Genomic DNA, 12,516 nt, shown 5'->3' on the forward strand with positions numbered 1-12,516 from the left:
CGTAAAAAATCACCCGAATAAACCGTTAATCTCTTGCATCTATATTTTTTATTTTAGTTAGAACCTTGAAATGAAAACAGAAAAAGCATAAAAAAAAGCGAAGTAGGCCAAAATCAATGACGATTATGGAGAATTTTTTATTTTATAATTGGAAAAGAGTTGGTATTTTTTGTTAAAATGGAGAAAAATGGGGGTTATACTGGAGACTGGGGGCGCCGTCCTAACGGATTTGCAATCCGCCCCATTCGTAATGTACCCACAACCCGCCCGCCCCCTTGTATTGACTGCATGCATGACATGTGTCTATGGCCCCCCTCAACCTATGAATCTCATTATCCCCTTGGTCCCTCTTCATACTCACGTTCTCTCTCTTCCTTTCACTTTTAAATCTTGGTTCACTTTCCTAAACACCACACACATCAATTCTTTCTTCTTTCTTCTATAACTCAAAATAACCACTTCCCCCATACTGGAACTTCATCTTCAAATTTATTGTTTTCAACTATATTTCTATCAGCATCACCAAGTAAGTACATTTTTTAATAATAATATTTTTAGTGAGTTTAATTATTTTAATTACTGTAAATAAAAAATAAATTAGATTAGTTTTAAAAAATTAATTTGGATTAATTAATTCATTGTTAGTAATAATAGTGTTGAATCTAGTATTAATTAGGGTCACAATTTTAGTTAGAATAAGATAGTACTAAAATATATTTTTATAGAAATTTAAATACTTAATATTACTACAATACATACATATGAACATATGGTTCCGTACTAACCTCCTCGTTGATGACCCCAGCTATATGGGCGACTCCGTCCAAGCGATATAACCGTGCCGGATCGTCCCCCATCAGCAGAGTATTCCGTTCAGGTCTTTGTCGGAGAGAATCTGGGTCGTTTTTTCTGAGATTTGGTGGGGTAGGGGAAGGTGAGAATGGTTCGAATGAGGCTGATTCGAACTCCTTATATAGCCCAATCACTAGTAATTCGAACCAGGGTGGTTCGAATTACTAAGAACCCAGCTTAAGTGTAATTCGAACCAGTGTGGTTCGAATTACTTGATGACCTAACTAACCCATAATTCGAACTGGCTTGGTTCGAATTACATGCAATGCTAGTTCGAACCAGCCTGGTTCGATTTACTATCAACTCTTTCTTGCTAATTCGAACTGGCCTGGTTCGATTTATTTCTAAATGCAGTTCGAACTAGCCTGGTTCGAATTACATTAAAATATGATTTGGCTTATTGCTGAATCGATTTTTATTTTGGCTGATATACGTAAATTTGAAGTGATGTTGGCTTATTATGGTATTTTGCCCTTATTAAATTTATGTTGAATAAATATTAAAGTGGGGTATGTTATTTATTTTAAACAGAACCGAAAATATTATATATAAAATTAATTAAATATGCTTTTATTTATTTATTTAATGTTAGAGAAATATTGGATATATGTTAGGTATAGTTTATATAATATAATAGTTTTTTGTTTCAGAAAGAATACAAATAGAAGATGGTTTGTGACATTACGCGTCCTGAAAATCACATTGTTAAATACCTTGAACGTCCACCATATGTAATTATTTTTATGTTTGTATATTTGTTATTATTGTTGTTGTTATTATCGTAGTTAGCATTATTGTTAATATTATTGTTGTTGTTGTTGTTGTTGTTATTATTATTTATGTTTGTTTATTTTTTTTGTTTCTATTGTTAATTATAATTTTTTATTTGTTTTAGAGTTCAAGAAATTTAGAATTAAGACATCTGAACCAAGATTCATATGATCCCTGAGTTGAGATCGAGTTACGAGATAGTAGATTCTATCACATATCTCAAATTGGGAGACTTGTTTTGCACAATACACTTATAAATGCCTTAATCGAGCGATGGCATCCAGAGACTCATACGTTTCATCTTCCACACGGTGAATGCACGATAACCTTAGAGGATGTTGCAATGATATTTGGACTCCCAATAGATGGTATGCCGGTGTTAGGGTTTACGGATAGCAGCACTAATGGCCTCGAAAATGAATTCATGACACAATTTGGTATTGTACCTACTGCCGCTGATCATAAAGGAAGCGGTGTCAAGCTTGCATGGCTCCGCACCCTAAAGCGGCACATGCAGTTGGATATCGCACTTGGTAGACAAATGTACGTCAAGATACACTTATTATTGTTGTTTGGCACAAATTTATTTTGCGACAAGTCAGGAATGACAATCCACTGGAAAATCTTGCCTTTGCTTCGAAATTTTTCTGACATTAGAGGCTTTAGCTGGGGATCCGCTTGCCTGGCACATTTGTATATGGCATTATGTCGGACATCACGTTATGATTGCAAGAAGGTGGATGGCCCATTGGCACTGCTTTGTATATGGGCTTGGGAACGGTTACTGTTCCTAGCATCGGTGCGATCGCATCGTAGTTTTTCGCTTGCGTGCAGGTAAAATTATTTCATATGTTAACTGGTGCACGAAATTGTGATCTCTAGTAATGGCTCTAAAAACTTGGTGCTCTAATCTCAATTCATAAATTGTCACAACTTCGATGCAACTAACCAGCAAGTGCACTGGGTCGACCAAGTAATAAACCTTACGTGAGTAAGGGTCGATCCCACGGAGATTGTTGGTATGAAGCAAGCTATGGTCACCTTGTAAATCTCAGTCAGGCGGATAATAATTGATTATGGAGTTTTCGAAAATAATACTAATTAAACAGAAAATAAGGATAGAAACACTTATGTAATTCATTGGTGAGAGTTTCAGATAAGCGTGCAGAGATGCTTTCGTTCCTCTGAATCTCTGCTTTCCCGCTGCCTTCATCCAATCAGTCTTACTCCTTTCCATGGCTGGCTTTATGCAAGGGCATCACCGTTGTCAATGGTTACATCCCCTCCTCTTGTGAAAATGGTCCGATGCGCTGTCACTGCATGGCTAATCATCTGAGGTTCCCGATCATGCTGGAATAGGATTCACCCTCCTTTTGCGTCTGTCACTACGCCCAGCAATCGTGATTTTGAAGCTCATCACAGTCATTCAATCCCAGAATCCTACTCGAAATACCACAGACAAGGTTTAGACTTTCCGGATTCTCATGAATGCCGCCATCAATCTAGCTTACACCACGAAGATTCTGATTAAGAGATCCAAGAGATAATCATTCAATCGAAGGTAGAACGGAAGTGGTTGTCAGGAACGCGTTTATGGGGAATGATGATGATTGTCACGTTCATCACATTCAGGTTGAAGTGCGAATGAATATCTTAGAAGCGGAATAAGTTGAGTTGAATAGAAAAATAGTAGTACTTTGCATTCGCCATTTTGACTTCTGTAGCTCCAGAAAATCTATTTTGAGTGCAGGGAGGTCAGAATCCAACAGCATCAACAGTCCTTCTTCAACCTCTGAATCTGATTTTTGCTCAAGTCCCTCAATTTCAGCCAGAAAATACCTGAAATCACAGAAAAACACACAAACTCATAGTAAAGTCCAGAAATGTAAATTTAACATAAAAATAAATGAAAACATCCCTAAAAATAACTAGATTCTACTAAAAATATACTAAAAACAATGTCAAAAAGCGTATAAATTATCCGCTCATCACAACACCAAACTTAAATTGTTGCTTGTCCCCAAGAAACTGAAAATCAAATAGGATAAAAAGAAGAGAATATACCATAAATTCCAGACTATCAATGAAACATAGCTTCAATCAGATGAGCGGGACTTGTAGCTTTTTGCCTCTTGAATAGTTTTGGCATCTCACTTTATCCATTGAGGTTCAGAATGATTGGCATCTATAGGAACTCAAAGTTCAGATAGTGTTATTGATTCTCCTAGTTCAGTATGATGATTCTTGAACACAGCTGTTTTATGAGTCTTGGTCGTGGCCCTAAGCACTTTGTTTTCCAGTATTACCACCGGATACATAAATGCCACAGACACATAATTAGGTGAACCTTTTCAGATTGTGACTCAGCTTTGCTAAAGTCCCCAATTAGAGGTGTCCAGGGTTCTTAAGCACACTCTTTTTTTGCTTTGGACCTTGACTTTAACCGTTCAGTCTCAAGTTTTCACTTGACACCTACACACCACATGCACATGGTTAGGGACAGCTTGGTTTAGCCGCTTAGACCAGGATTTTATTCCTTTAGGCCCTCCTATCCACTGATGCTCAAAGCCTTGGGATCCTTTTTATTTGCCCTTGCCTTTTGGTTTTAAGGGTTATTGGCTTTTTGCTCTTGCCTCTTGGTTTTAAGAGCTTTGGCTTTTTCTGCTTGCTTTTTTTCTTGCTTCAAGAATAATTTTTATGATTTTTCAGATTATCAAATAACATGTCTCCTAATCATCATTCTTTCAAGAGCCAACATATTTAACATTCAGTAAACATCAACTTTAAAAGACATATGCACTGTTCAAGCATACATTCAGAAAACAAGAAGCATTGGCACCACATCAATATAATTAAACTAAGTAATGGAAAAACAAAAAGCTTATGCTTTTACCACACCAAACTTAGAATTTTGCTCGCCCTCGAGCAAGAGAAGAAAGAATAGATGAAGAAGAAGAAGAAAATATGGAGAGGAGGGGGGAGGTGTGTTTCGGCTATGGAGAGCAAAGAGGGTTGTGTTATGTGAAAATGATGAAGAATGGAGGGTTATATGTAGGGAAGGGAGGGGGGTAAGTTCGGCCATTTAGGGTGGGTTTGGGTGAAAAATTGATTTTTGAATTTTGAAGGTAGGTGGAGTTTATGAGGTAGGTTTATGGGGAAGAGTGGATGGATGTGAGTGGTGAAGAGGTGATGGGGAAGAGAGATTGGGGTGATTGGTGAAGGGTTTTGGGGAAGAGTGTTTATGGGATTGTGTGAAAGAGGGGTGAGAAGAAGTGAGTTGAGGTAGGTGGGGATCCTGTGGGTCCACAGATCCTGAGGTGATCCTGTGGGGTCCACAGATCCTGAGGTATTCAATGATTTACAATCTTGCACCAAATTAGGCATGCAAAATGCCCTTGCACACAACTCTGGGCGTTCAGTGCCAGATTGGTGCTTGTTCTGGGCGTTGAACGCCCATTTGTTGCCTATTTCTGGCGTTGAACGCCAGAACCATGCTTGTTCTGGGTTCAGCGCCAGCTCTTCTCCAGGGTGCATTTCTGGTGTTCAGCGCCAGAACCATGCTCTGTTCTGGCGTTGAACGCCCAAAACATGCTTCTTACTGGCGTTTAAACGCCAGTAAGGTCTTCCTCCAGGGTGTGATTTTTCTTCTGCTGTTTTTGATTCCGTTTTCAATTTTTATATTTATTTTGTGACTCCACATGGTCATGAACCTAATAAAATATGAAAAACAATGAAAATTAGATAAATAAACATTGGGTTGCCCCCCAACAAGCGCTTCTTTAATGTCAATAACTTGACAGTGGGCTTTCATGGAGCCTCACAGATGTGCAGAGCTTTGTTAAGACCTCCCAACACCAAACTTAGAGTTTGGATATGGGGGTTTGACACGACTCTGCTTTGAGAGAAGCTTTTTATGCTTCCTCTCCATGGATGCAGAGAGAGATCCTTGAGTTGTAAACACAAGGTTGTCCTCATTTAGATGGAAGTCCATGAAACTTGCAGTTCTGCTGCATCAGAGAAACTAATTGAGGTTTAAGCTCAAAATTGTTTGCTTCAATGGCAGGAATGGAGATGCTTCTTCCATGTAAATTGGAATTAGGTGCAGTAAAGTCACCAAGCATCCTCCTTGCATTATTATTATTTTCGGCTGCCATCTCCTCTTTTTGTTTGAAAATTCCTGACAGGTGCTCGATGGATAGTTGTAATTTAGCTTCTCTTAGTTTCCTCTTCAGAGTCCTTTCAGGTTCTGGATCTGCTTCAACAAGAATATTCTTGTCCTTGCTCCTGCTCATATAAAAAAGAGGGAAAGAAAAATAATAATAATAGGGGTCCTTTTTACCACAGTATAGAGGTCCCTGTGTGAGTAGAAGAAAAGAAGAAGAGAAAATCTGAACTCAGAGAAAGAGAGGATTTTTGAAAATAGTTTTTTGAAACAGAGTTAGTGATTTTCGAAAATAGTTTTTGAAAAAGGTTAGTAATTTTTGAAAATTTTAAAATAAAAAATTAAAATAATTGGTTAATTAAAAAAAGAAATTTTGAAAAAGAGGGAGATATTTTCGAAAATTAGAGAGAGAGAGTTAGTTAGGTAGTTTTGAAAAAGATAAGAAACAAACAAAAAGTTAGTTAGTTAGTTGAAACAAATTTGAAAATCAATTTTGAAAAGATAAGAAGTACAAAACATGAAAACATAAAGATCAAACAAGAAGACTTACCAAGAACAACTTGAAGATCATGAAGAACACTATGAATGCATGAATTTTTCGAAAAAATGCAGGATGAATATGCAATTGACACCAAACTTAAAATCTGGCTCAAGACTCAATCAAGAAACACAAAATATTTTTTATTTTTATGATTTTATGGTTTTTTTGTATTTTTTTTTTAATTTTTTCGAAATTTATTTTAAAAAAGAAAAATAAGAACTCCAAAATTTTTAATATGAATTCCAGGAATCTTATGCTCTTTAGTCTAAAGCTCCAATCAAAGGGTCAGGCATGGCTTAATAGCCAGCCAAGCTTTAGTATGTAACTCAGACATGACACGCCTAACATGCCCTATCCAAAGGAATTAGGCATGGCTTTACAGCCAGCCAGGCTTCAACATACTTCATGAAACACTAGAATTCATTCTTAAAAATTCTGAAAAAAAATATTTTTGAAAACATTTTTATTTTAAAATTTTTCGAAAACAAAGGAGAAAAATTTTTTGAAAGATTTTTGAAATTTTTTTTTGAAAAGAAAACAAAAAGAAAATTACCTAATCTGAGCAACAAGATGAACTGTCAGTTGTCCAAACTCGAACAATCCCCGGCAACGACGCCAAAAACTTGGTGCACGAAATTGTGATCTCTGGTAATGGCTCCAAAAACTTGGTGCTCTGATCTCAATTCATAAATTGTCACAACTTCAATGCAACTAACCAGCAAGTGCACTGGGTCGTCCAAGTAATAAACCTTACGTGAGTAAGGGTCGATCCCACGGAGATTGTTGGTATGAAGCAAGCTATGGTCACCTTGTAAATCTCAGTCAGGCGGATAATAATTGATTATGGAGTTTTCGAAAATAATACTAATTAAACAGAAAATAAGGATAGAAACACTTATGTAATTCATTTGTGAGAGTTTCAGATAAGCGTGCAGAGATACTTTCGTTCCTCTGAATCTCTGCTTTCCCGCTGCCTTCATCCAATCAGTCTTACTCCTTTTCATGGCTGGCTTTATGCAAGGGCATCACCGTTGTCAATGGTTATATCCCCTCCTCTTGTGAAAATGGTCCGATGCGCTGTCACTGTATGGCTAATCATCTGAGGTTCCCGATCATGCTGGAATAGGATTCACCCTCCTTTTGCGTCTGTCACTACTCCCAGCAATCGCGAGTTTGAAGCTCGTCACAGTCATTCAATCCCAAAATCCTACTCGGAATACCACAGACAAGGTTTAGACTTTCCGGATTCTCATGAATGCCGCTATCAATCTAGCTTACACCACGAAGATTTTGATTAAGAGATCCAAGAGATAATCATTCAATCGAAGGTAGAACGGAAGTGGTTGTCAGGCACGCGTTCATAGGGAATGATGATGATTGTCACGTTCATCACATTCAGGTTGAAGTGCGAATGAATATCTTAGAAGCGGAATAAGTTGAGTTGAATAGAAAAACAGTAGTACTTTGCATTAATCCTTGAGGAACAGCAGAGCTCCACACCTTAATCTATGGAGTGTAGAAACTCTACCGTAACTGCAAATTTTGTTCCAGATGAGTCCGCTTCGATTGAAAATAGCAACAAATCGAGTGTGAAGAGTGTTTATTGGCAATACTTTAGTCGATTTCAAGAGGGAAAAGACTGGAAGACAAAATGCAACCATTGCAAATCTATTCTTGGATCCAATCCAAGAAATGGAACTACAAATTTGAAGAATCATGTGCTCCACTATTGTAAAAGGATCAAATTAGCAAACTCTAGGCAATCAACAATTGCTGATTCATTGTCTAAACATGCAAGGAGTGCTGCAGATGCTTTTGTATTTGATCCATCTTATACAAGAAGGTGTATTGCCAAGGCCATATGTATGCATGAGTATCCTTTATCTTTTGTGGAACATGTTGGAATGAAGGAAGTATATGCATCAATGCAACCAACTTTTAAAGTGCCTAGTCGAAACACAATCAAGAAGGACATTTTTGAAATGTATGAGTTGGAGAAGCTTAACATGACTAAGATAATGGATGGAAATGATAGTCGAGTAGCAGTTACAACTGACATGTGGACTTCCAACCAAGAAAAAGGATACATGGTTGTTACGGCACACTACATTGATAGTTCATGAATTTTGCAAATGCGCGTATTAAGGTAATCTTCTAAATTATACTTCTAGTAATTGATATGACTTTTAATATTTTTTTACTTGAAATTAATTTATCTTTTAGATAATAATTGAAATATGTTTTTGAACGATTTTCAGTTTTACTTATGTTCCCGCTCCTCATACGAGTGAAGTGCTCTCGAATGCATTAATGAAAGTTTTGTTAGAGTGCAACATAGATAGAAAATTGTCAACTATTACATTGGATAATTACTCTACTAATGATGCTATGGTTGATGAGTTGTTGGGGCACTTAGATTCAAAATATTTGTTGTTGGGGGTTCTATGTTGCATATGCGTTGTTGTGCTCATATCTTAAACCTAATTGTGAAAGATGGTCTAAATTTGGTTAAGGAAAGTGTGGAAAAAATTAGTGGTAGTATGGTGTATTGGACTTCAACCCCCAAAAGACATGAAACCTTTGTGAGTTGGTGTAGTAAGTCAAATGTTCAATTTACAAAAAAATTAGCTCTTGATTGTCCAACTAGATGGAACTCCACTTATGTGATGTTAGAGACTGCATGGTTATATCGAAATATGTTTCCTCGATTAAGACAAAAGGATCCTAATTACAAAAGTTTGCTAAGCAATGAGGAGTGGGACCTTGCTAAAGAAATTTGTGGTAAATTAAAGTTGTTTTATGATGTGACACAATTATTTTCTGATACTCAAGTTCCAACAGCCAACATTTATTTTAACAAAGTATGTGATATAAATGTTGCCTTGAAAAATTAGTCTGCTTCTCCAAATCCATTGATTAGTAATATGGCATGTAGTATGAGGGTAAAATTTGATAAGTATTGGGAAGAAATTCATGGCATGATGGGTATTACTGTCATTCTAGATCCTAGGTATAAGCTTGCTAGGCTTGAGTATAAATTCTCAATATTATGTCAAAATCAAGATGAGTGCTTAAGTAAGATTGAGAGGATCAAACAGATATGCTATGACTTGCTTCATGAGTACCAACAGAATTCGTCTAATTCAAGCAATGCATTTGAGGATTCTACACAAGAACTACAGATGAATGCAGAGCAAGATGATGATGCTGCTTACCAGTTGTATATTAGACAAAAAAAGAGGGAAAAAGGGTTCATTTGTGAAGACTGAATTTGATCATTACATAGAGAAAGATGTTCATCCTTTTGAGTGCCGACTTTGATATTTTAGCTTGGTGGAAAGTGAATGGGGCTAGATTTCCAACACTTCAAAGAATTGCGAGAGATATATTTGCTATCCCTGTGTCTACTGTTGCTTCTGAGTCTTCTTTTAGCACAAGTAGTCGAGTAATTACTCCTCATCGTGGTAGTCTTCATGAAGATACTGTGGAAGCTCTTATGTGTAATCAAAACTGGTTGTGGACAGCATATCGTCAAAGAGGTTATTTATGTTTTAACTTTTCTATTTGTTTATGCTAATGTTAAATTTATATATAGATTGATTAATAAATAAATTTATTATCTTTGATTTTTAGGTGGAAAACCTGATTATCAAACTGCAAATGATGATGATGATAATGTATCTGAAGTCATAGACTAGTGATGGTGTTGTTGCAACAAATAGAAAGCTTATGGAGACATGAAATTAAATAATTTATTTATGTTTATGTTATTTACTTAGACAAATACTTTTATGTGTAATTTAATATTTGATGGTTATGTTGTGTATGACATACTTGTGTTATTTGTAGGATAATTTGTATTGTTTGAATACTTGTGTTATTTGAATGCTCATGGGATAACTTGTGTTATTTGATGGTTATGTTGTGTATGAGATACTTGTGTTATTTATGAGATATTTGTGTCATTATAATGTTTCTTTTTGTCAACCCGCGGGTAGAGTCGGATACCCGCGGGTTAAGCGCGGGTAGGGTTAGGGTTGGGTATTTTTCAACCCGCGGGTAGGGTTAGGGTTGGGTTCAAACCCTACCCTACCCTACCCTACCCATTGCCACCCCTAGTTCCTGGAGAAGCTACTCGTCTTGCAGAATCTCACAACGTGGTTCTGACTGGACCAAAGAACAAAGATTGGAGAGTTGAGCATTCTAGATACATTATGAGATGGACAAACTGTTTGAGTTCCGTTCTGGTTGGTGATCCTGCACTACACTATCACGTCATGAACATATTGTTGCCAATCAAGTCGTTGGTTCGCACAACACGCAAAGACATGACAACAAGGAATTCGATATGTCTGAAACTCACCACAATCACAATGCCGTTGACGGAGATTCACCGCATGCTCTAAACTGCTGGGCATCTCGCGCACCTCAAATACCTCGTTTTGCCTATCAAACAAGTTAACTTGGATGTTTCCCGCTGCCTGCTGATTTAATTGAAGTTTGTTGATTGCATATTCAGAGAATACATGTCCCGCATTCAGTCGAGCCTCAGCCTCAGCCCTCTTCCTAGTGAACAATTCATTTAGCCTGTAAAAAGTTGCCTTGACAAGTGATGTAATTGGAAGATTTCCCGCCCCCTTTAATACCCCATTGATGCACTCAACTAGGTTTGTGGTCATATAACCCCAGCGATATCCATTATCGAACGCCAAAGCATATTGCTGATGTGGGATCCGATCGAGCCACTTAGTGTAAGCCTCACCACGCTCACGTAATCTTGCATACTGCACATTAAATTCACGCACAGTCCTACAATAACATGTAAAAAAAACAAGAAAAAAAATAAGTATCACCACATAACACTAACGTTAGTATTTCACTATAATTTACGTACCCATATTTACAATAAACTTCTGTAAATACGGTGCCTTGAAATTCCTTAAGAAGTTGGATGCTATGTGCCTAACACAAAACATGCGGATAGCTCTTGGAGGCTCCCATGATCCGTTACTACGTGCTATTGCTGAGGTAATAGAGTTGTGTCGATCAGAGATAAGCCCAATACCATCCCGCGTTACCACATGTATGCGCAAATGAGTAAGAAAGAAGTGTCGTGCATCAGAAGTCTCACACTCAACAACGGCAAATGCAAGAGGCATAATATTGCCATTGCCATCTTGAGAAACTGCAACTAAGAGAGCTCCTTTGTATTTGCCATACAGATGTGTGCCATCTATTTGGACGATTGGTTTGCAGTTCCTAAATGCTCTAATGCAAGGATAAAAGCTCCAAAACACCCGTGTCATATCCTAATATCCTGGACCACCTCATCCCCTTGGTAAGCTGGTGCAGTTTCGATCTCGACTGCAGCTGATAGATCTTTTTGTACCATTACTTCAAACCACGACAGCAAAGCTTCATAAGAAGCTTCCAAACCACCAAAAATATTCACAATTGCCTTTTGCTTAGCCAGCCATGCTTTGCGGTAACTTATCGTATAATTGAACTTCGATTGCACTTCAACAATCACAGATTTCACCTTTAAAGATGGATCAACTTCAACCAATGGCTTTATAACCTCTGCAATCATGTCTGAGTTTATCTTGGCATGATCTTGAGAGATTGTTGTCCTGAGCATGTGTGACTACCATTGTACCGCCTTATGATCCAACAAAACTTTCTCTTAATAAGACTAGCCATGATAAGCCAATCGTAATTTGTTCCAAATTGTACACACTTAGCATAAAATGTGGTTGGCTCAGATTCACACACTCGATAATCCACACCCCGACGAATGGTATAATCTTTAATTTCTGCAATCACAGTTTCTCTAGAACTAAACTCCATGCCGATGACAAATTCACCATCCGTAACAACAACAGGGTTTACACCAGCCATAACAAGAAATAATTCTTACTATTACTAATAATGATAACAATAACAATAAATTAATAATAATAATAAGGGATAAGTATTGTTTTGATCCCTGACGTTGAGGGTCCGAATCGAAACCGTCCCCATTGTAATTTTGGATTTAAAATCAACCTTAACGTTTTTTTTTTGTATTAAAATCGTCCTTTTAATTTTTTTGGACAAAAATACCCTCACCACTACCAACACAATTACCTCCTCCACCACCACCACTACCAACACCAACACCACCACCACCACCACCACCAACACCAACACC

At 37.3% G+C, this 12,516-nt stretch overlaps 2 protein-coding genes across 2 annotated transcripts; one reads left to right on the forward strand and one right to left on the reverse strand.

Moving 5' to 3' along the window:
• Window positions 7,835-9,024, forward strand: LOC110266887 (zinc finger BED domain-containing protein DAYSLEEPER-like). Its single transcript, XM_021111932.1, has 2 exons — window positions 7,835-8,472; window positions 8,585-9,024. The coding sequence occupies exon 1, from the start codon at window positions 7,835-7,837 to the stop codon at window positions 8,447-8,449; it is 615 nt and encodes a 204-aa protein (XP_020967591.1). The 3' UTR covers window positions 8,450-8,472; window positions 8,585-9,024.
• Window positions 10,589-11,632, reverse strand: LOC107612843. Its single transcript, XM_016314602.1, has 2 exons — window positions 11,250-11,632; window positions 10,589-11,135 (listed from the first exon to the last, which is right to left on the reverse strand). The coding sequence occupies exons 1-2, from the start codon at window positions 11,630-11,632 to the stop codon at window positions 10,589-10,591; spliced, it is 930 nt and encodes a 309-aa protein (XP_016170088.1).

This window comes from Arachis ipaensis, chromosome B01 (genome assembly GCF_000816755.2).
Source record: "Arachis ipaensis cultivar K30076 chromosome B01, Araip1.1, whole genome shotgun sequence".
Taxonomy (NCBI): domain Eukaryota; kingdom Viridiplantae; phylum Streptophyta; class Magnoliopsida; order Fabales; family Fabaceae; genus Arachis; species Arachis ipaensis.